Here is a 23,008-nt window from a genome sequence, read left to right as displayed (position 1 = left end):
TATACGAAAGGAGGTTTTAGAGAAAAATTCCTAACAGGCTTATAAAAAAAACCAAGTGCCTCCAAGCAGGTGCTCTCTCCTAGAGCTGGATTCAAATTCTTGTCAAACAATAGCAACCCTTTGTCCTTTTCAAGTTTGCTTCCAAAGATTTTTTTAAAAAAAGTAGCTGCTGAGAGCCTGTTGTTACACAGTTCCCCCAATTCTCAATCTTTCATGTTTGGGGATTGCTGCTTCAAACTTTATAAACCTTCTCCTCTCCCCACCAGACCTGGACTTAAAGAGATTTGGTCAGATTTGTACAGATAAACCTGTGGGGGACATTTTTGACCAAATCTCTCTCCCCTCCCCCCAATCATGGCTCCCTCTGAGCCCAGGAAGAGAGGCAGGTGCTCAAAAAGATTCCCCCCACATGTGCTAGCTATGCTCTGACTCACATGTGCCCTTTGGATCCAGGTCAAGGCTCAACTTGTTATATTGGTTACTTGCAGCCCTCATGCAACAACTTCAGTTTAATGGGTTATTTGCCCAGGGGGACTATGTTAGAAACTGGTGCTATTGCGAAGGACCAAACCAATGGGGTTGTGAAGATGCACAGGCATCGCACGTGCACACATATGTAAACTGTGGGGAAAAATAGCAGTTACCTAGAAAAAAAAGGCAATCCACACAGACCAGACAGGCAGAGCCAAAGGCCCAATATAATGCCCAGGACTGACCTAGGACTGGAAGGGACCTTGGAAGTCTTCTAATCTAACACCACCCCCACCAGGAGACTTTAGTCTTTCCTTCTCCAGCTAAGAGACCTTGGTGGTTTTCTACTCCAAGACAGGATATCTTATCTTTTCTCTCCTTTGGCCAAGAGACCTAGGCGATCTTCAAATTCATCCTTCCTTCTAGTCGAGCAGGAGACCTTGGTTTTGTCTTCTCCAGCTATCTTGGAGGTCTTTCTAGTCTAACAACTCTCCCCTCCCTCCTTCAAGGCAGGAGGCATCAGCCTTTCCTTCTCTATCTAAGGGACCTTGGAGGCCTTCTAGTCTGACCTTCTGGCCAGGGCAGGAGACATTAAGTCTTTCCTGAGGGAACCTTTTGGCTCTAAAAGGTAACTAACAGAACAGTATTATAGAAATAACCTCCCATCTCTTCCCAGCAGGAAAGCCAACCCAAAATAGGAAAAAACACAGCTCAAAATACAGAATTGGACGGGAAGATGTTACTCTGGAAGACAGGTTCATAAAGCAGCAACTGCTCTCTTAAGGAAAGGAATCCCACCCTCCACCACCCCACCACCCACAATACCAGACCAAACAGGTTCAAAATCCAAAATCCATCCATTCTTCTCCAATGCAACAACCCCCAAAAAAAAATCCAGGCTCTGCTACTTCAGGCCCTGCAAAGGGAGGGGGAACCTAGGGAGAAAAAAAAGGGGGGGACAGACAAATAACACTCGGAAAGCCCCCGCGCCTCAATTTCACCAGCCCCACCCCAAAAGGGGAGCTTGGAGGGGCTCGTCCACATGGCAGGAGGAATTGGGGTGGGGGGCGTGTATGTCAAAAGTCCCCCCGCCCTCGAGAACCTCCCCCCAAAGGCCCATCAATGAGGAAACTGCTCCCCCCTCCCCCCACCCCAATGGTTTCCAGGGTGTGAGGAAGAGGAGGAAGGGGAACTGAGGTGGGGGGTTGGGGGCGTCCTCCCCAATGGGAAAAAAAAAACCCCTCGGTTTCTTAGACGAGCTCCCTCCCCCCACACAGAAAAATCGAAATCCCGCCCGGCTTTGTTTCGCCCCCGGCTTAAGGTGGCCGGGGTCGGCCGCCGCTCTCACGCGAGGCCGGGGATGCGCGGCCTAGCCAGGCCCGGCTTCTGCCTCTTCTCCCTCCGCCGCCTCAGAAAGGCCTGGGGGAGCGCATCGTGAGTGGGGGGCCTCTTGAGGATCGGGGGCGACCGTTGCTCCTGTCCGATGGGGGGTGTCGCGAGGCCTGAGGAGACTTTCCTCCTCTCTCCCTCCCCGCCCCGATTGCCCCCTCCACAGCCCCACTTACTCAGGGGTCGGGTGCTCCGGGTCGTAGAAGTCCCCCATCGCGGCGGCGGTAGAGTCTCCTTCACCGCACGAACCCCCGATCCGCCCGCCGCCGGGCGAACGGACGGGATGCTCCGCGCCCTCTGCGCCGCCGCCTCCCGCTCACATCCTTTTCCAACTCCGCCGAAGGCCCGAGGACAGCCGAGCGCCACGCGAGGACTCGCCGAACGCGCCCGAGTGTCGATCGACTCTAGCCGAGCTCTGGCCCACCGTCGAGCTCACCCAGCCGAGTCGCATTGAGCCGAGCCCGAGCGGTGTTCTTACCCCAACCTTCCCGGCCACGCCTCCCACCTTTCCTGGCCACGCCCCTTCCTCCCCAGCGATAGGTCCAGCCCAGAGGTCTCCAACCTTGGCCACTTCTGGACTTCAACTCCCAGAATTCTTGGCGTCCACAAGCCTTAAAGTGGCCGCGATTGGGCATCCCTAGGAGTCCTGCCGACCGCGTGTGTATAAGCACCTCGTTGGGAAGCGTTCCTCCTCCCATCGTCCCCAGCCGGCGCGCCTCATAGGAGTTAGAGTGCCCGAGCAAGAGAATTTCTTCCCTGCCCGACCTGGGGTCGTGGATTGCCTCGTGCCATGGGGGGTGAGGGGGGTCTGGCTCTGGGGCTTAGCCCATGGTTCCCCAGTGGGCGTGCCCCATGGGACTTGGAGTCTCCGACTATGTAGTTACTCCCTGTCTGATGCTGGAGGGTGGTTTTGTAAAACGTGCCCCGTGGAGGGCTCGGCTGGTCGCGCTTATAGCCCAGGGTCATGGGAGTTGGACTCCCCGACTTAAAGAGTTTCTCCCTGCCGGACCGGGGATGGCGGATTGCAGCGCGCCGTGGGGGTCCCTGCATCGCTAAGCTCATCGTCCCCGGCCCCTCAGGAGTGTTGGGAGTCCCAGATCAAGATATTCTCCTCGCTTGCACCCCATCGTCCCCAGCTGGCGCGCCCCATGGAAGAGTCCCCTGCTGAGAGTTTCTTCCCGCCCGACGCGCGAGGGTAGATTGCACCGTGCTATGGGGGCTCTTACAGCCGCGGGGCTTGCACCCGCTGTGCCCCATGGGAGATAACAGTCTCTGCCCTACTTGGGATCCTCCTTGGCTGCGCCGCGCCGTGGGGGCTCCTGCAAAGCCCCCGAAGGGACCCCTGAATCCCAGTTTAGCTAAGGTGGTTTCCAACAAGCCTGAGTGGGTGGGATTCAGTCTTTTCTTTCGTCCCCCTCCCCAAGCTCGACAGTGTCTGCGAGCTCCCCCTCCCAAAAGCAATTTTACAGATGGGAAATCGAGGCTGACCTCGTGACTCCCCAACAGCCTACTACAGTATCAGCCCCGGTGACGTCATGGATAGTGACGTCATTCCCCCTTCCTCCTCCCCCGCCCCCATGTTGGCGCCTCCTTGTTTTGAGCGTTGCAGGGAAAGAGTAAATTTTATTTACCTGGCCTTCTAGGCACCTGCAGTATAAAAATAATCACAATTCGATTCTGATTTTACAGTTATGGAGATCATAAGTGTCAACTGGCTCATTTTAAAGTTCTAGCAATACCATTCCTTTGGTGGTGGCTGCTTTTTGCACAATGATTAACAACCCCAGAAGTAGGTGTGTAATTTTCGACTGCAAATTTATAAATGTATATACAGTGAATAGTTAATCTCAGCTTGACCTGCCTTGCAGGGTGGTGGTGGGTGAAAAAATAGAGGGAGGAGGATGGGGTATGATTGCTGCCCTGAGTTTGTTTATCAAATTTATTGGCCACCCATCTTACCACAGGGTAACTCTGTAAATAACCGAGTTATTTATAAAATAAAGGGATACAGATAAACAAACAAATAGGCAGGGCCTTCCGTCCTGATCATTCTTTAAAATTCAAGCTTAGATTTCACATTTAATCTAAACTCTCGGACACTATTTGGGGCTTATGAAAATATATAACCAAGCCTTGGATGGATGGATGGATGGATGGATGGATAGGGAGATGAATGGATGAAGAGATGGACAAGGAAGAAGGAGGGGTGGAGAGATAAGATGGAGGGAGGGAGGGATAAGGAAGGATGGATGACAGTGATGGATGGATAAGAGTGATGGATGGATGGATGGATAAGGAAGAAGGATGAATGGATGGATGAAGATGGAAGGATAGAGAGATAAGTTACAGGAGGGAGCGATGAGGAAGGATGGATGGATGACAGTGATGGATGGATAAGAGGGATGGATGGATGGATAAGGAAGAAGGATGAATGGATGGATGAAGATGGAAGGATAGAGAGATAAGTTAGAGGAGGGAGCGATGAGGAAGGATGGATGGATGACAGTGATGGATGGATAAGGGATGGATGGATGGATAAGGAAGAAGGATGAATGGATGGATGAAGATGGAAGGATGGAGAGATAAGTTAGAGGAGGGAGGGATAAGGAAGGATGGATGGATGACAGTGATGGATGGATAAGAGGGATAGATGAATGGGTAAGAGGGATGGATGAAGATGGAAGGATGGAGAGATAAGATAGAGAGGAGGGATAAGGAAGAAGGATGGGTGGAGAGATTAGAGGGATGGATAATGTCAGGCTGGTTCTAACACAGATGTTTACGAGAGAAAGTTCTTGACTCCATTTGCTTGAACTGAAAGGTTCTTTCATTTTGAAGTCAAGGGTTACAGTGAAAATAAAACTAGATCTGAGTATCTCCCCCCCTTCGCTGGCCCTCCCCACTTTAGTCCCAACTTAGACATTTAGGAAAGAAAGAGGCTCGGGTTTTTACTTCTTTTACTCAAGTGCTTGCAGCTAGATGTCAGTATTTCTCTCCCCCCACCCCAGCAGGCCTCCCCCGCTTGGCCAGTCCATCAGGATCCAATAGGATGGCTTTGGGATGTTTGGGGAACGGCTGGGTTCTTTGGCGCCTCCGGCCGCACTCTCCATTCGGTTCCCAAGCCAGGTGTCCTTGGCGGCTGGGTTGTTTTGTCGACATGGCTCCACTCCGGCCCTTCGCGTCCTCATTCCAAGGCCCACAGGATGGGCTGCCCCAAATTCCCTCCCCTCCCGATTTATGGCAGGAGGCCAGCGAAGCTGGAGATGGATGGATGGATGGGGATAGAGAGAGAAAGAGAGAGATGGGGGGAGAGAGAGAGATCCTTCTGAACATGGGTGGCGGAGAAGACACTTGAGAATGGGAAGACGAGAGACAGTCAAGCCAAGTTTTACCCTGGAAGGAACCAAGGCAGGGTTCTCACTCAAGGACCAAACCATGGATGCGGTCACCAAGCCCCAAAGCCCTCCAGCTCAAAAGATCTGGGCTTGGCCTGTGGTAACATCAACTCTGCCTTGTTTGATCTCAAAAACTCAACAAATTCAGTCCAGAAAAGGCCAGAGAAATATTTCAGAAGTCCGAGTCTTTTGGACTCTTGAAAACCACATGGATGGGTCCGCTTTGAGTCCGCTTGACTGTTTTTCAAGGGAGGGATGGGGGTCAAGACAGAGAAAGTGGTGGCCTTGGGTCACCCCAATCCCACCAGCTATTCTCTTCGCCACAATAGAGGAGACCCTGTCCCCTTGTTCAGTCACTAAGGGGTGTCTGGTTCTTCATGACTGCATGGATCACAGCATGCCAGCCACTCCCCTCCCTCCCCTTCCCCCCCCCGTCCTCTACTGTCTCTGAAGGTTACCTAAAATCATGTTCATTGCGTCAATGACACTTATGGACTATCTACTATCTCATGTCCTCTGTCATCCCCTTTCGCCTTCCATCTTTCCCAACACCAGGGCCTTCTCCAATGAGTCCTCTCTTCTCCTTTGGTGGCCAAAGTATTTGTGCTCCAGCTTCACGATGGGTCCTTCCACAGAACGATCTACTAGAGCTGATGAAGTTACCTAGCTGGGTCATGAAAGCTCTGCAAGAAAGCCACCAAACCCAAGAGAACGTCTAGGACCCTTAGGTTGTCCTCCCCCTCCTCCTCTCCAGAACCCGCTCCCTTCTGGCATGGACGATGTTCCCTACTCGTGAGACATCTGCAAGAAAACCACCCAGCTCAGAGACCCCCACAGTTCTCACCTCATTCTCTTCCTCCTCTCCACAACCCTCTACCCCTGACGATGTCTCCTAGTTGGGTCATGGAAGCTCTGCAAGAAAGCCACCAAGCTGGGACGTCATCAAGGACTCCTCCTCCTCTTCCTCCTTTCTGCAAACCTCATGATGTTCTAGCACTGATAATGTTACCTAGTTGGGTCATGAAACATCTGCAACAAAACCCACCCAGCTCAGAGAGCGCTAAGGACCCCACAGTCTTCCTTCTTCTCTTCCTGCTTCTCCACAAACCCCCCTCTCCTTTCTAATGCTGATGATGTTACCTAGTTGGGTCATGAAACATCTGCAACAAAACCCACCCAGCTCAGAGAGCACCAAGGACACCCCACCTCATTCCTTCCTCCTCCTCCTCTCCCTTTTAGCATTGATGATGTTACCTAGCTTCAAAATAAAACATCTGCAAGAAAGCAACCAAGGCCAGAGAGCACCAGGGACCCCATAGAAGTCCTCCTCCTCCCTCTCAGTTCTAGCATTGATGAAATTGCCTAGTTGGGTCATGAAATGTCTGCAAGAAAGCAACCCAGCTCAGGAAGTACCAAGGACTCCTGATATCAACCTTTCTCCATTATTGGTTCTGAAGAACAGCCGGGGTTGCTTTCTTTTTGGATCGGCTGATTGGATCCCCTTGTAGTCCAAGGGACTCGCAAGCGCCTTCTCCAGCACCATAATTCAGAAGCATCTTCAATTCTTTGGCTCTCAGACTTCCTTTATGGACCAACTAACCACGGTTTAACCAACCAACGTTCAGTACAGGGGAAACCATAGCTTTGACTATAGGTATCCCTTGACTTACAACCACAACGGGGGGCCAAAATTTTCTAAGCAAGGCAATTAAGTGGATTTTGCCCCAATTTACATCCTTTCTCGCCACAGTCGTTGAGTGAATCAGTGCAGTTATCAAACGAGGAACATGGTCGTTAAGTGAATCTGGCTTCCCTGTTGACTCTGCTTGTCAGAAGGTTGCAGGAGGGGCATTGTGACACCCCCCCCCCGGGATGCTGCGACCATTGTAAATACGAGCCAGTTGCCACATGTGTGAACTTTGATCACGTGGCCACGAAGTTTGTAAGTGTGAAAAACAGTCATAAGTCACTTTTTTCAGTAACGTCGTAACTTCGAACGGTCACTAAGTGAACTGTTGTAAGAACTACTCTATACAGACCCTTGTCAGCAAGGTTAACGTCTCTGCTTGTCAGTATCTAGGCTTGCCGTAAAATGCCCCTCCTGCAATGTTTTTTCAAGTTCTCAGGCTGACTAAATCACCCATCCAACTGGTCACCCAGTCTGGCCCCGGTTAGCATGCTCCAAGGCCTTGTGTGCCGCTTCTCAGGTTGAAATATAAACCTCAAATGCCCCAAAATAAGACCATATTTAAGAAGAGATTGGACAACCCTTTGACTGAAGCGGTGTAGGGTCTCCTGCCTAAGCAGGGGGTTGGACTAGAACAGGGGTCCTCAGCTTGGCAACTTTAAGACTGGTGGACTTCAACTCCCAGAATTCTCCAGCCAGCATAGCTGGCTGGAGAATTCTGGGAGTTGAAGTCCACCAGTCTTAAAGTTGCCAAGTTTGGGGACCTCTGGACTAGAAGACCTCCGAGGTCCCTTCCAACTCTGTTAAACTATTAAAATTTGGAGTACTGCACCGAGTTTGGGTCACCACGCTGTAAAAAAGGGATGTTGAGACTAGAAAGAACGCAGAGGAGGGCAACCAGGGTAATTGGGGGACTGGAGACTAAAACATACGATTAACGGTTGCAGGAATTGGGTATGTTTAGTCTTAGTGAAAAGAAAGACCGGGGTGACATGATAGCGGCCTTTCAATATCTCAGGAGCTGCCCCAGAGAGGAAGAGGGGGGTGGGGTCAAGCTATTCTCCAAAGCACCCGAAAGAAAGCAGGACAAGAAGCAAAGGGTGCAAACTAATTCAGGGGAGAAGCAACCTGGAACTAAAGTGAAATTTCCTGACAGAACAGTGAATCAGTAGAACAGCTTGCCACCAGAAGCTGTGGGTGCTTCCTCCCTGGAGGTCTTTAAGAAGAGATTGCACAACCACTTGCCTCCTGCCTAAGCAGGGGGTTGGACTAGAAGACCTCCAAGGTCCCTTCCAACTCTGCCATTCTGCTAAATTACCCTGTGATTGTTATTCTTTTAAGTGGAAATGATCAGAAAAGTGTTTCCATAACAATCGCTGCCTTCTTAAAGGTAATCAGTGCTTAACTTCCTTTCCTGGCAGCGCTTCAGAGGAAGATGGGACACACAACAACACAAAAGTTTTTGTTTTTTTCTTCCCAGATGGCTGCCTTTGTTCTCTAACCTCTCCTTTCACTGTGAGGGGCGGGCGGGCGCCAGCCGAACAAAGGGCCACCTTTTATGATGCATTGCAAGCTCTCTTGGGGGGGAGGACTTCTTATTCCTCCATATTTGTTGGGGTGTGTGTGTGCCAAAGATAAGACAGAGAGGTGGTCCAGTATTTAACCACTAATTTGGTCCCTAAAAAGTTCGGTGCATGCATATGTCTTTTGGGGTCCAGATTGGCTGGAGAGGGAGCAGCTGGTAGGTCTTTGGCATGACCAAGAGCAGAGAAGGAGAGGGGGGGCTATAGGGTCCTTGGGGTTCTCTGAGCTTGGGGTTTTTCTTGCAGGCATTTTCTTTGCACCAAGACAAGTTCCTTGTGTGTCCAATCACACTTGGCCAATAAAAGAATTCTAATTCTAATGTTTCATGACCCAACTAGGAAACATTCTCAAGAAATGTGGAAGGAAGGAATGGATGGGTGGATGGATGGATGGAAGGAAGGAAATGGAATGGAATGGAATGGAATGGAATGGAATGGAATGGAATGGAATGGAATGGAATGGAATGGAATGGAATGGAATGGAATGGATGGAAGGAAGGAAGGAAGGAAGGAAGGAAGGAAGGAAGGAAGGAAGGAAGGAAGGAAGGAAATGGAATGGAAGGGAGGGTGGGAGGAAGGAAGGAAGGAAGGAAGGAAGGAAGGAAGGAAGGAAAGGAATAGAAGAAAGGAAGGAAACGAAGGAAAAAGAAGAGAGGGAGGGAGGGTCACTTAGGTGGGAAGGATGGGAGATAGGCAGGAAGAATGGAGGAAGGAATAGAAAAAGCACTCCCCTCCAGCACTGATGATGTTACCCAGCTGGGTCATGAAATGTCTGCAAGAGAACCATCCAGCTCAGAGAGCACCAGGGTCACCATCGTCTTCCTCCTCCTCCTTTTCCTCCTCCTCTGTCATAAAGTGAACCTGGCTTCCCCATTGACTTGGCTTGTCAAAGGGGATCACGTGACCCCCGGGTGCTGCGGCTGTCATAAATACGAGTCAGGGGCCACGCGTCTTAATTTTGCCCCTGTGAGCGCGGGAAGGCTACAACAGTTGTAAGTGTGAAAACCGCTGCCAAGCTGCCTTTTGTTCAGGACTGGGGTGGCCTTGAGTGGTCGTTAAACGAATGCTTATGAGTGGAGGGCTCCTGCCAGGGTCCTTCCGATGTCCTGGGGGATCCCCAGTCCTCCCAGATCTCTGGATACCGGCTTCAGCAGGTCCCCCTCCAGATCGGTGGAGATCCTGTTGCAACCGGTGTCGCCACGAGGGGTCGCCCTAAAGCCAGGAAGCGATTCAGGTCCCAAGTCCTCTGGCTGTCAGCTTCTGTGGCTTCTTTGGCCGGGAGGAACTCCTCGACCTACGACCAAAAAACGGAGCCCAGGGCTTCCACTGCTTAGGCAAGGGCAGAGGTTAAATGAGTTCTGCCTCTTCTCACGACCTCCTTTGCCAGAGCAACACGGTTGTGAAGCGAATCTGGCTTCCCTGTGGAGTTTGCTCGTCGGAAGGTCGCAAAAGGGGATCGCATCACACACACTCACACACACACACACAGGGGATACTGCGACCGTCACAAGTATGAGTCAGTTGCCAAGCACCCGGATTTTGATCATGTGACCATATTGCAGGAATGATGTTCCCTAGTTGGGTCCTGAAACATTTGCAACAAGCTCAGAGAGCACCAGGGACCCCACAGTCCTTCCTCCTCCTCTTCCTCCTCCACAGACACCTCTCTTTTCTAACACTGATGATGTTAGATAGTTGGATCCTGAAATGTCTGCAAGAAAAGTACCAAGCCCAGAGCACAATCGTTCTCCTCCTCCTCAAACCTGCTAGCACAGATGATGTTCCTTAGTTGGGTCATGAGATGTCTGCAAGAAACTCACCAAACCTAGAATACAATAGAATAGAGGAAGAATAGTATAGAATACAGAATAGAAATTAGAATAGAATAGAGAAAGAATAAAATAGAATACAGAATAGAATATTGGAAATAAGAATAGAACAGGACAGAATTCAGGATAGGATAAGATAGGATAGAATTGGGACTGGACCCACAAGGAATTTGTCTTCAGTGCAGAAGCTATCAGTGTACATAAAAAAAAAACATTCATCAAGAATCGTAGCTGTATATAGAGAGCACCAAGGATCCCACACTTCAACCCTGAGCTGCACATATTTTATTGATAACCTGGTCACTGAGTGGCCACTTGACCACGCAAATTGCAGTGACAGAGAACCGCAGTCTACCTGAAGGACCCCCGCCTTGAGGCAGGCCTGACGTCATCCCCCACCTCTCCCTTGAGAGCCACCCGAGGTATTTCAGAGACGTAGCTGCTCCCCCTTCGAGTTCAGGTCCTGGAACTTCCCGCAACCTCAGCATCAGCCTCCCTTTTGACCCTAATCCTAATTAAGTGCCTTGCTTTACAGGTTGTGCAATCTTGCTCTGGAGCCTTTTTCAAAACAGACCCAACCTTATCTCCCTTTTGCCTTGTCTTATCCATTTCATTCTTCCCGCTTTTTAATCTCTTTGCCCTCCCGTATCTTTGGTTTGTTTTACATTCTTGGCCGGCCTATTTTACTTCCTTAATCTCTCAGCTGCTATCTCAGACTTTGTGAAGCTCCAAGGAGGATACTGCGAATGCTCCCCCCCACCCTTTCGAATGTGGGAAAGAGGTTTCTGTAGATAAGCCAGGAATGAAGGGCGAGGCAGAAGTTTTGACCTCCAGGCAAAAATTTAGGAACTGACCATGAGCCCAGAGATGATAATTAAAAGGGCCTTTTTCTCTCGTCCCTATTCTCATCTCTTTAAGAGCAGTTTTACTTTGAAGGGGGGGAATGGAAAAGTTGAAAAGAGTATCCAAATTTATCCAGATTGCTGGGGTTTTCATAAAACCAGAACTTCTTTAACCGTAGTTTATTTGGAAAGGGTTTTGGGGAGAGGCCTTTTAATACACCACTGGGAACTGAATTTCTGCTGCAAAGCAAAGCAGGTGGTAAATAAGTCACCCCTGATTTTATGACTTTTTTTGCCACGGGAGTAAAGCAAATCGCTGCAGTCATTAAACGAACCAGGCGGTCGTTAAGTGAATCAGGCAGTCTCCCCCATTGCTTTTTGGCAGCCAGTTGGGAAGTTTGCAAATGGGAGACCTTGCGACCCCACAACCATCATAAGCACCCACGACTCTTCTGGAGGCAAGCTCTTACAGGCAGTCTCCTTGCTTACGACCCCAAAATTTCTGTTGCTAAGTGAGACATTCGTTAATGTTAACATTAACTTGTTCATGTTAACTGAAGTGAGTCTTTATTTTACGGCCTTTCTTGCTACCATTGTTTAGTTGAATCACTGCTGCGGTTAAATTAATCACACGGTCGTTAAGTGAGCCTGGCTTCCCAAGCAGCCAGGCTTCCGGCTTGTCAGGTCGTCAAAGGGGATCACGTGACCCTGGGAGACACTGCAACCGTCGTAAGTGTGAATCAGTTGCCAAGTGCCTGAATTTTGATTACGTGACCAAGGGAATGTTGCAACCGTCCTAAGTGTGGGAAACGGTCACAAATCTGCTTCTTCTTGTCTTGCCTTCAGGTGCTTTGGAGAATAGCTCGACCTGCCCCCTCTTCTTCCCTCAAAGGCTGGAAGGCTGCTATCATGTCCCCCCTTCTTCTCGTTAAAGCAGACAGACCGAAATTCCAGCCACCGTTCATCGTATGTTTCAGCCTCCAGCCCGCTAATCGTCCTCGTTGCTTTTCTCTGCACCCTTTCCAGAGTCTCAACAGCTTTTTCACATTGTGGTGACCAAAACCGGATGCCGTATCCCAAGTGTGGCCTTACCAAGGCCTTATAGAGTGGGGGTTAGGACCTCCCTTGATCTTGATCCTATCCCTCTGTTAATGCAGCTTAGGATTGCATTGGCCCTTTGGGCAGCTGCAGCACACGGCTGGCTCCCCTTTAAGTGGTTCTCCACAAGGACTCCGAGATGCCTCCCACAGTTACTACTACGGGTAGTTCTTGACTTGCGAACGCAATTGAGGTCCAAATTTCTGTTGCTAAGGAGACATTTGTCAAGTCAGTTTTGCCCCATTTTAAAACCTTTCTTGCCAGTCATTAAGTGGATCCCTGCAGTTGTTCAGTTAGCCACCCAGTCATTAAGTGAATCTGGCTCCCCCTCTGACTTTGTCTCAGGACCCCGGGACACTGCGACTGTCCTCAAGGTGAGCCAGTTGCCAAGTGCCTGGATTTTGATCACGGGGATGTTACAACGGTCATAAGTGTGAAAAAAATTGTCATGTCCCATTTTTCAGTGCCACTGTTACTTTGAACGGTCCCTAAATGGACTGTTGTAAGTCAAGAACTATTGAGTCAGGGGCCTCTGATTCTACCCCTGTGCATTGGGTTTTCCCTGCCTCAGTGTAATCCCTTCCTTTCCTCGCCACTGAACTGCATCTTCTTGAACGTGTCCCGGTGCTCAAATCTGTCAAAAGTCCTTCTGAAATTTTAAGCCTGACTTCCAAAACTGTTGGCTAATTTCCCCAGTTTGGTGTCATTTGCAAATTGGATGACTCCCTGTTCATTGCTACTACACCCTTGCTAATTCTCCTGGGTGAAGTCACCCCCTGGTGCGTTTAGGAACGTTTGTCATGCGTAGAAATCCTCAAATATTTATTATACTGTAAATTCTGAACATTTAACAGGAGGGGGGGAAAGAAAGAAAGTAAAAGTTGTGACTTGCAGGCTGCGGCGTTTTACTCGCCTTGTAAAGAAAGGAGACGGGCTTCGTTCTCACTCGGCTACACAATGTCCAGCACGGATGGAGGCTTGTTCTTCACGGCAGCTTGGACGGATCCTGGCTTCTTCCTCATTTGCTCAAAGGCGCTCATGGCTCGAGAATACTTGTGCTTTCAAAGAAGAGAGAGAGAGAGAGAGGATGGGGTTTTTTTTGCATCACAGGGAATCCTCGACTTGTGGCTGTTTGTTTAGGGACGAAAGTGGCAACAGCCCCGAAAAAATGGATTTTGGATTGTTTTCCATGACCGCCGCAGCATCCCCACAGTCACACGATCCACACACTCAGACCCTGGCCAATTGGCTGGCATTTTATGATGTTTGCTGTGTCTGGAGGTCACATGATTCTCCTTTTGCGACCTTCTGACAAGCAAAGTCAATGGGGGGGAAGCCAGATTCACTTAACGACCATGCTGCTAACTGAACAGCTGCAGTGATTTACTTAGCGAAATGTCATAAAACGGGGCAAAACGTACTTAATGACCGTCTCACTTCGTGGGATCCATTGGGGTTCTAAGTTGAGGACTACCTGTGGGGCTCTTTGAACAAGGGTCAACCTGGGGGCCACCTGCATGATTTACCTTACGGTCCACCTTTGCTTTGGCGTTATAGAAGGAAACAGAAGCTGGGCAGAAAGGCAAAACCTCCTGTTGCATCCGGTCGAATCTCTCTTGCTCGTCTTCGTCCTGTTCGGAGGGGAGAAAGACGGGGCTGAAAGGGGGCGGGGCGGGAGACTCCCGGGAGCAACGGCGCAGACGTTTGGGGTGAGGGTGTTTTTCTGCTTGCAGCGTGCGAATCGTGCAAGGATCGGTTGAGGCTGGGCAACTGTGGGGTCCTTGGTGCTCCCTGAGATTGGGGGTTTTCTTGCATACGTTTCATGGCCGCTGAACATCATCGGGGCTAGAAGGGAGTAGTGGGGTTTACAGGAAAGAGGAAGAGGAGGAGGACAGTGGGGTCCTTGGTGCCCTCTGAGCTTGGTGGTTTCCCTACAGACATTTCATGACCCAACCAGGGAACATCATCAGTGCTAGAGGGGAAGTGGGATTTGCAGAGGGGAAGAGGAGGAACATGATTTTGGGGTCCTTTGGGGCTTTCAAACTGGGAATCATCTCGGCTGGCTGCGGAATTCTAGGCGCTGAAGTCTCAGCGCTTGCTGACAAGTCCCAAAAATTCAACGTAGCCCTGAGACTGCCGAGATGGAGAGGCGTCTCAGTCAGGAGCAAGAATTTAGGAACGACCAGGAGAAGCCATCAGTGCGCAACTGTTCACAGCATCCTGCAACCCACCATCCCGAAAGAGAACCCAGCCTGGTTCAGGAGATCAGGGAGCCTGACTAGATTTGAAGTCTCTGCGACGGGAACCAAGAAGAAACAGGATTCCACTCTAAATCCTTCTCTCTCTCTCTCTCTCCGTTCCGGGAAGTTCCACAATTTTTCTGGTTTTCCCCCCTTCGAGCTGCTGAGTGCAATGCCAGCAAATCCACATTTTCCTGACTTTGTAGGGCCAGAGTGATATTAGCAATATAACCGATCTGAAAGGGACCTTGGAGGTCCTCTAGTCCAACCCCCTGCTCAAGCAGAAGACAATCTACCATTCCAGACAAATGGCTGTCCAGTCTCTTCTTAAAAACTTCCAGTGTTGGAGCGTCCACAACTTCCGGAGGTAAAATCTTTCCACTGGTTAATTGTCCTCACCGTCAGGAAATTCCACCTCTTATTTCTGGGTTTTTACTTCTCTGCTTGATTCGTTTAGAGCTGCTCCAAACCGGCGTGGGGAGGTCAGGTGACTTACCAGAGTCAGGACTCTGTTCATGGGAATCATGCCAAGCCTGATGGATCCTCCTGGCCGCAGGGCTTCCTTCACCTCTTCCGGGATCAGGAAGGATTCGTTATACCAGATGTCGAACTCTGCAGGGCGGGGGGAGGGAGGGAGGGAGAGAGAGAGAGAGACAATGGGGGTCACCGACAGGCAGGCTGGGCAAACCACCCACCCGCAAAGCAAGCCCATCACACGCCCACGTCCACCATGCTTTTGCACGCCTGGATTGCACGCTGGCTAACCTCAATTCGGGACTCACAAACACCCTAAAGTAAGAGCTACGGCAGGTTCAGTAACCAACCCTTGAAATGGGCAGCCTGTCACCTGAACCAAGGCTGTGAAGAATTTTGGGACTTGTGCTCGCTTGAAACCTGCCTGGGAGCTCACAGAAAGTGGCATCAAACACCTGAAAACAATTGGCGCGGACAGTGTAAATTTCTTCCCAGAAACTTTTGCAGAACCTCTGGTTTCACACCCAGCGCCCGGCCTTACCTGTGAGCAGCCGATTGCGGCACTGGTCCACCAGGTTTTGACAGTACTGGACCTCGGAGCGGAGGTCCTGCAACTCGCTGAAGTCGTCCCGGTACTGCTTCCTGAGATCCTTCAGCTTCATAATGAGGAGGAACTCTTCTTCGTCGATGATGATCTGCCCTTCATCATTCAGGTACTCCCCTAGGTGAGAAGGAGGCATCCTGAGATGGACAGGCGCCCAGCAGAAGGCGCCAGGACATCAGCATAGGGGCCCCGTGTTGCATCCTTAGTTCCAACAAGGAGGAGAATATTCGCAGCTCAGGGTTTGAACGAGGGGGGTGCTGGTGCTCAATAATTAGGGGGCTGCCTCAAAGAAGAGGGCGGGTCAACCTATCCTCCGAAGCCCCTGGAGGCGGGACAAGCAGCAAGGGATGGAAACTCATCAAGGAGAGAAACAACCTGGAACTAACGGGGAATTTCCTGAGAATGAGGATAATTAATCAGTGGAACTGCTGGCCACCAGAAGCCGTGGGTGCCTCCGTCACTGGAGGTTTTCAAGAAGAGGTTTGACAGCCATTTGTCTCAAATGGTAATAGGGTCTCCTGCTTGAACAGAGGGTTGGGCTAGATGACCTCCCAGGTCCCTCCAAACTCTGTTTTTCTGTAATTCTCTAAGGGTCTCCTGCTTCAGCAGGGAGGCTGGACTAGATGACCTGCAAGATCCCTTCCAACTCTCTTGTTCTGTTATTAACCAAGGAACCAAAGAGCCTCTATGAGCACCCGCATTGACGCTGACAGGGCCAGCCCCAAGGACAAAAACAGGGAGCATAATATCCACTCCTTTCTGGCACTGAGGATGTTTCCTAGTTGGGTCATGAAATGTCTGCATGGAAACCTCCAAGCTCAGAGAGAACCAAGGACCCCACAGTCCTCCTCCTCCTCCTCCTCCTTTGCACAAATCCCACTTCTTTGTAGCGTCTACTTGGGTCACGAAACGTCTGCAGGGAAACCACCAGACTCAGAGAGCACCAAAGCGAATTCAGAACTAAACCGAGTGATGCGCAGGTGGTCCTTGACTTACAACCGGTCGCTTGGAGATTGTTCAATGTTACCATGGGTCCTGATCTGAAGTTCTGACGGTGGGCCCCTCCCCACTGCAGTCCTGTGATGTTCGGCAACACATTTGTGTTTATGGCCGTCTGCAGCATCCTCAAGGGGTTGTGACTCTTCTATGAGGGTTCTGCCTGAAACGATTCCTTCTGGGTTTTTCTGGCAAAACTGCAGCCAAGTCGTGCCTCACTGCTTCCCTTAGCTGCCATGTTCGCTTAAGGAGGGCGGGGTTCACTGTACAGCTGCCACCTTCGCTTAACAACCACTGCAAAAAGGCCCGTCATGTAACAAACCTGGGTTATGACCGTCATGAACCTACCACCGTCGCGGGAAGGTTAAGTGAACGGTCATAAGTTGAGGAGTACCCGTAATGCCGATTTCAAAAGGTCATGTTACGGGAAGGCCCATTCAGTCTCGGGTAGTCCTTAAACTTACGACCGCAATTGGGCCCAACGTTTCTGCTGCTAAGCGAGAAAGTTGTTAAGCCAATTTTGCTCCATTTTATGACCGTTCTTGCCACATTTGTTAAGCGAATCACTTGACTCGTTAAGCCAGTAACACGGAATCTGGCTTCCTTGTCGACTTTGCCTGTCAGAAGGTGGCAAAAGTGGGGTGTAACATAACCCAGAGAGACTCTGCAACCATCGTAAACACGTCACTCAGTTGCCAAACGTAAGGATTTTGTTCACGTGGCCGTGGGGAGGAACGCTATGGTCACTAAGTGTGAAAAACAGTCCTAAGTCACTGCTTCTGTTCTTTGGACCCCGAAGGGTCACTAAACGAACCGCTGTAAGTCGAGGACTAACTACTTTTCAAACCCTCCCATACATGGCAACTAGAGGAGCCTCTTTCGATGCTGCCTGGTAAAGGAGGAAGGCAGCACAAAAGCTTTAATCCATACAGGAATTAAACCTGCATTCCCAGCCAGGGAAATGCCCAGCTCGGCCCATCCGGTGGCCAGGAGTTCCACCGGCTGCCCAACCAGGATACCGAGCAAAGTCCCTCCTGCTCACCCTGCTGCTCCCGTTCCAGCTTCTGGACCTCGAGGGCCTGGCGGGTGACGTCCATTTCCTGCTTGACCAGGTTGATCCTGTGGGTCACCTCCCCGAGTTTCCTCTTCCGGTCGTTCAGGATGGTTTTGTTCTCTTTGAAGATGCGGTTGATCTCGCTGCCTCGCTCGCCCTTGAAGTCCTCGAAGGCCGAGGTCCTGGCTGGCGGGGAACTGTTCCGCGTGGGGAGAGGGAGGGGCGGGGGTGAGAAGGAGATCTTTTAGTTTAGTTTACTTTATTGTCCTTGCACCTCATATAACAATATCAAACACCATCTTCAGGGCACATCATGACCATGAAAATAAACACAAACACACATCCTTCACACTCCACACATTGAATTGGAAACCCCTGATATTGCATTAATATTGCACTATACAGCAGAATTCAAAGAGCTCCTGCCCTGGGATAGACGCTGTTTTTCAGCCTATTTGCCCTTGTTTTTATTATTTTGTATCGTCTGCCAGATGGTCATAGTTCAAAAAAAAGGGGAGGTTCCCAGGATGAGATGGATCTTTGAGGATGTTTTGAACTTCCTTAAGGCAGCGGGAGCTATAAAGCTCTTCCAAAATGGGGAGAAGGCAACCAATGATCTTCTGGGCAATGACGTTCACCCTCTGGAGCGGTTTCCTATCTGCCTCTGTGCAATTGGCAAACCAGAGACAGGTGCAGTCAGTTAAAATGCTCTCTCTGGTGCAGCGGTAGAAGGTCACCAGCAGTTTTTCATTCAGTGGTTGTTTCCTGAGAAGCCTCAGTTGGTATAATCTCTGCTGGGCCCTTTTGTCCAGGGCTGCAATGTGGGCACCCCCAGGTCAGGTCCTCTTTTAGGGTAACACCCAGAAACTTAAAACTGGCCACTTGCTCCACTCGGTCTCCATTGATAAGCAAGGGCTGGATGTCTGATCTGTTCCTTCTACAGTCCACTTTTTATTTTTATTTGGCTATGCATAGTCCTCAACTTACAACCGTTCATTTTGTGACCGTTTGGCATTACAACGGCACTTTTAAAAAAAGGGACTTCTGACTGTTTTTCGTACTTACATCATCACAACATCCCTGTGGTCACACAAACAAAATTCGCACTCTTGGCAACTGACTCGTATTTACGACGATGTCCCAGGAGTCATGTGATCCCTTCCGCGACTTTCTGAGAAGTGAAGTCAATGGGGAAGCCGGATTCGCTTAATGACTGCAGTGATTCACTTAACAATTGTGGCAAGAAACATCGTCAAACGGGGCAAAGGTCACTTAATGACTGTCTGGCTTAGCAAATTTCGGACTCAAATGAGGTCGTCATGCCAGGACCACCTGTAAATGATCGGTTTATAGACTGCTCATGTGACCGGGGTGACCCTTGTCTGTTTGGAACAAGCGTCCTTGAGCCACAGATCTGCGCGTCCTTTTTTCTCTGTCAGTCTTTCCAAGCAGGCAGGCAGGAAACAGGCCCCGGTAAAGCAATTCTGCTTTGTGGTGAAGTCTTCGGAGACAGAACCTTGCAAGTCATCGAATCATAGAGTTTGAAGGGGCCTTGGAGGTCCTCCAGTCCCACCCCCTGCTCAGACAGGAGACCCTAGACCCGTGATGGGGAGCCTACGGCACGCCTGCCGCAGGTGGCAGGCAGAGCCATTTGTGCGGGCACGCAAACCCCCGCCAAACTTAACTGCCCTGTGTATGTGCGCATCTCCCAGCTGGTTTTCAGCCCATTGGGAGGCCATTTTGACTCTCCTGGAGGCTGGAGGGGAGCCTCGGGAACCTCGGGAGGCCGAAAAAGGGGCCCTCCGGAAATACCGGAAGTGCTGAAACGGGCCCATTTTCGGCCTCCCAAGGCTGCAGAGGCTCCCCTTGAGCCTCTGGGAGGGTGAAGAAGGCCTCCAATGGGCCGAAGATCAGCTGGGAGGAGCGCGCATGCCCAGTGCAGGTGAAGGGGCTTGTTGCGCGGGCATGTGCAGGGGAGGGGGCGCATTGCATCGTGGATGCTGGCGCGCACGCTTTTGGCACACCACCACAGAAAGGTTCACCATCGCTGCCCTAGACCATTTCAGACAACTGGCTGTCCAGTCTCTTCTTAAAAGCTCCCAGTGAAGCACCCACAGCTTCTGGTGGCAAGCCGTTCCACTGGTTAATCTGTCTCACTGTCAGAAAGTTTCTCCTCTAATTCTAGCCTGGATCTCTCCTTGATTAGTTTCCATCCGCTGCTTCTTCTTCTGCCCTTGCTCCCCCCCGCTTCCCTCTCAATATCCCTTCGATGTTTTGAAACTGCTATCATGTCACCCCAAGTCCTTCTTTTCATTAAACCAGACAAACCCCCCGTCCCTGCAACCATTCACCGTATGTTTTGGTCTCCAGGCCTCTAATCCTCTTTGTGGCTGTTCTCTGTGCCCTTTCCAGAGTGTCAACATCCTTTTGTGTATCATGGCAACCAAAATTAGATATATTATTCCAGGGGTGCTCTTATAAAATGATATTAACACTTCTCGTGATCTTGATTCTATCCTTCTGTTAACGCAGCCTAGAACTGTGCTGGGCTTCTTTGGCGGCTGCAGCGCACGGCTCGCCCGTTCTTAAGGGATAGTCCACTAGGACCCCAAAGTCCCTCTCGCAGTTACTGGCATTAAGCCAAGTCAGTTTCACCGGTATTGACCTTGAGGTAGAGGGGAAGATGCCGCGAGGCCTTTCGCTGCGGTCTGACAGTACAAATCTCCAACTATCTCTTTTTAAAGCCTGATAATTTAGAGAGGTTTCCATCTGCACCTTTCTCCGTCCATTATACAGCTGTGGGCTTTAGTTGTCCAACCTCCTTCTTAATGAGGAAGCAGACTATGAAGGCTGTCCTCTCTGTAATACTCTGAAATACTAAGGAGAGTCCCTTCTGAATTTCTTCCGCCACCCATTACACAGCCGCGGGCTCGGCTGCCTCTTATCGGGCTGTTCCCTAAGCAGCATCTCTGCTGGGTCTCCCAAGGCCTTTCTCATATACTAGAATGACAGAGTTGGAAGGGACCTCGAGGGCTTCTAGTTCCTATTATTAATGCTGCCTTCTTCGCAGCCTGAGAGTCTGGGGAGGGTCTCTTTTTCTGCCCGTTACACAGTCATGGGCTCTGCTGCCTCTTATCTGACCGTTCCCTAGGCAGTTATCTCTTTGCTCCGTCTCCCAAGGCCTTTCTCACATGCCACTGCAACTCCTTGGTGAAAGAAACACTGCCCCCTGCAGAGAGGGATGGGGACTTGCAGGCTAGAGATGGGTTACAAAGAATGGCCCAGAGACAACCCAGGAAGCCGAGGACAGGAGACCCACGGTTGACGGGCTACCTGGGCCTGAGGCTGCTGTCGTCCCTCGGAGCTGAGTCAGAACGATGCGTGTCCAGGCTGGAGACCTCCTGGTCTCGGAACAGACCATCTCTCCCTTCCAGCTCCTTGGCGGCAGCGGCCACCACTTGGCTGCGAGATGCCGAAAGGGTTTCCAGATCCTTTCCGGAGAACGGGCTCCCCAGGCCTTCCTTGCGAGTGGTGGCGCTGGAAGGCAGAGACAAGGCAGACTCAAGAGTGCCAGCAGGGCTGGTGGGGAGCAGGCCGAGGTCAGTGGAGGAGCCCCCGGGGAGCCACTCGGGGGGAAAGTGGGCTGGGCCGCCTGAGGATCTCAGGGGCTCCGGGCTGGGAGACCTCATCAAAGGCCGCCCTGGGTGGCAAAATCTAGGGGAAAAGACAAGGACAGGCAGTCCTCGACTTACAACCATACAGTTAGTGACAACAACACTGATAAAAGTTACTTATGGCAGGTCCTTGTGCTTACACCCATCCTGTGATCCTCCCCAAGGGAGGGAGGGAGGGAGGATCACCTAGGTGGGAAGAATGGGAGGAAAGGAGGAAGGAAGGAAGGACTGAGGAAAAGAGAGGGAGGAAAGCAGAAGGAGGGAGGGAGAAAGGAAGGAGGGAACGAAGGAAGGAAGAGAGAGGGAGGAAAGAAGGATCACCTAGTGGGAAGGATAGGAAGAAGGGAGGGAGGAAGGACGGAGGAAGAAGAGAGAGAGGAAGGAAGGGAGAAAGAGGAAGTGAGGAAGGACAGAAGGAGGGAGGGAAAAAGGAAGGGAGGTAGGAAGGAAGGGAGAAAGAGGAAAGGAGGGAGAGAAAACAGAAGCAGGGTGGGAAAAGGAAGGAGAGAGAAGGGAAGGAAGGAAGGAAAGGAAGGAAAGAAAGAAAGAGAGGGAGGGGAGGACCGAACAGCCTCTAACCAACCTGGTCTGTTCTTTCCCCTTCTTGGCTTTCATTTTCTTGCCAGGCTTGGAGGAGAAAGGGGCCGTGCCAATGCCGAACCCTTGTCCATCCATTTCTCCAACCAGATGTCCCTCAGCGTCCACGATTCCTGCCTGGGGAGAGTGAAGACCAGGAGATGGGGGTGTGAGACCACCTGGAATCAACCCTCCTTGCTGGACCAAATCTCTCAGACCAAACTCTGAACTTTACCAAACCAGGGTTTGCCTTAGAACTTTTGAAACCGGGGAGAAGATTCCCTGAGGCAGGAAGCCCCCACGCTGCCTTTTTTTCTTGGCTCACCTTCTGAATGGCCGACAGCATCGCAAAGTCGTTCTTGTCTATCAGGGCGTATTTGCTCCGCAACCGGGCTTCCACTTCCTGATCTTGTTGGCTGAAAGCAACACACATTGGCCCGGCTCACACAAGACACCTTAAACCCCGAAGAAGAACACACCATGCGGCCACGTTGCCTGCCATGAACAAAAGTCACCGACAGAAGAGAATATTTATAGCTGAGGCTTGGAAGCTGGGCTCCCTGAGACAGGTGGGTTTCTTGCAGACGTTTCATGAGCCAGCTAGGGAACATTATCAGTGATAGGAGGGAGGGGGGACTGTGAAGAGGAGGAGGAGGGGGAGGAGGAGTGTAAGGTCATTGGGGCTCTTTGAGCTGGGTAGTTTTGTTGCAGATGTTTTACGACATCCTCAGTGGTAGGTGTTAGGAGGAGGAGGAAGAAGAGGAGAAGGAAATGGAAAAAATATGTGGTGCCCTCTGAGCTTGATTGTTTCCATGCAGACCTTTGACTACCCAACTAAGTAACATCATCTGTGCTAGAAGGGTCTATATATAAATAGCAAGCAAACCCTCCTCCCTCCTAGCATTGATGATGTTCCCTCGCTGGGTCATGAAATGTCTGCAAGAGAATCATCAAGCTCAGAGAGCACCCAGGACCACCAAAAATGTCAGCTCCATTAGGAGATAACAAGAGTTGGGCTGACCCTAGCCAGGCCTGGATGCTTAGCAGGATCAATAGTTGATAGATGCTTGGATGGAACACCACCAGGGAATCTAAG

General features: G+C 50.8%; 2 protein-coding genes across 3 annotated transcripts in view; both read right to left on the bottom strand.

Annotated features, from left to right (window-relative positions):
* Positions 1–2,356, bottom strand: part of SETD2 (SET domain containing 2, histone lysine methyltransferase) — an 89,871-nt gene extending 87,515 nt beyond the window's left edge. Inside the window, 1 exon segment of the mRNA XM_087948349.1 lies at positions 2,037–2,356. Coding sequence (XP_087804475.1) covers positions 2,037–2,074 — 38 coding nt within the window. The 5' untranslated portion in view covers positions 2,075–2,356.
* Positions 2,357–13,101: 10,745 nt separating this feature from the next.
* Positions 13,102–23,008, bottom strand: part of KIF9 (kinesin family member 9) — a 29,369-nt gene continuing 19,462 nt past the window's right edge. For both annotated transcript variants that reach the window (XM_087948344.1, XM_087948345.1), the window contains 8 exons: positions 22,238–22,328; positions 21,920–22,050; positions 20,996–21,199; positions 17,651–17,859; positions 15,550–15,729; positions 15,031–15,146; positions 13,821–13,925; positions 13,102–13,352 (listed from right to left, as the gene is read on the bottom strand). In XM_087948344.1, coding sequence (XP_087804470.1) covers positions 13,245–13,352; positions 13,821–13,925; positions 15,031–15,146; positions 15,550–15,729; positions 17,651–17,859; positions 20,996–21,199; positions 21,920–22,050; positions 22,238–22,328 — 1,144 coding nt within the window. In that variant the 3' untranslated portion in view covers positions 13,102–13,244. The remainder of the gene's footprint in view (positions 13,353–13,820; positions 13,926–15,030; positions 15,147–15,549; positions 15,730–17,650; positions 17,860–20,995; positions 21,200–21,919; positions 22,051–22,237; positions 22,329–23,008) is intronic.

Source organism: Notechis scutatus, chromosome Z (genome assembly GCF_049901735.1).
Source record: "Notechis scutatus isolate UNSWTSFEM ecotype Mainland chromosome Z, rNotScu1.2, whole genome shotgun sequence".
Taxonomy (NCBI): Eukaryota; Metazoa; Chordata; class Lepidosauria; order Squamata; family Elapidae; genus Notechis; species Notechis scutatus.
This window is presented reverse-complemented; position numbering and strand designations above follow the sequence as displayed.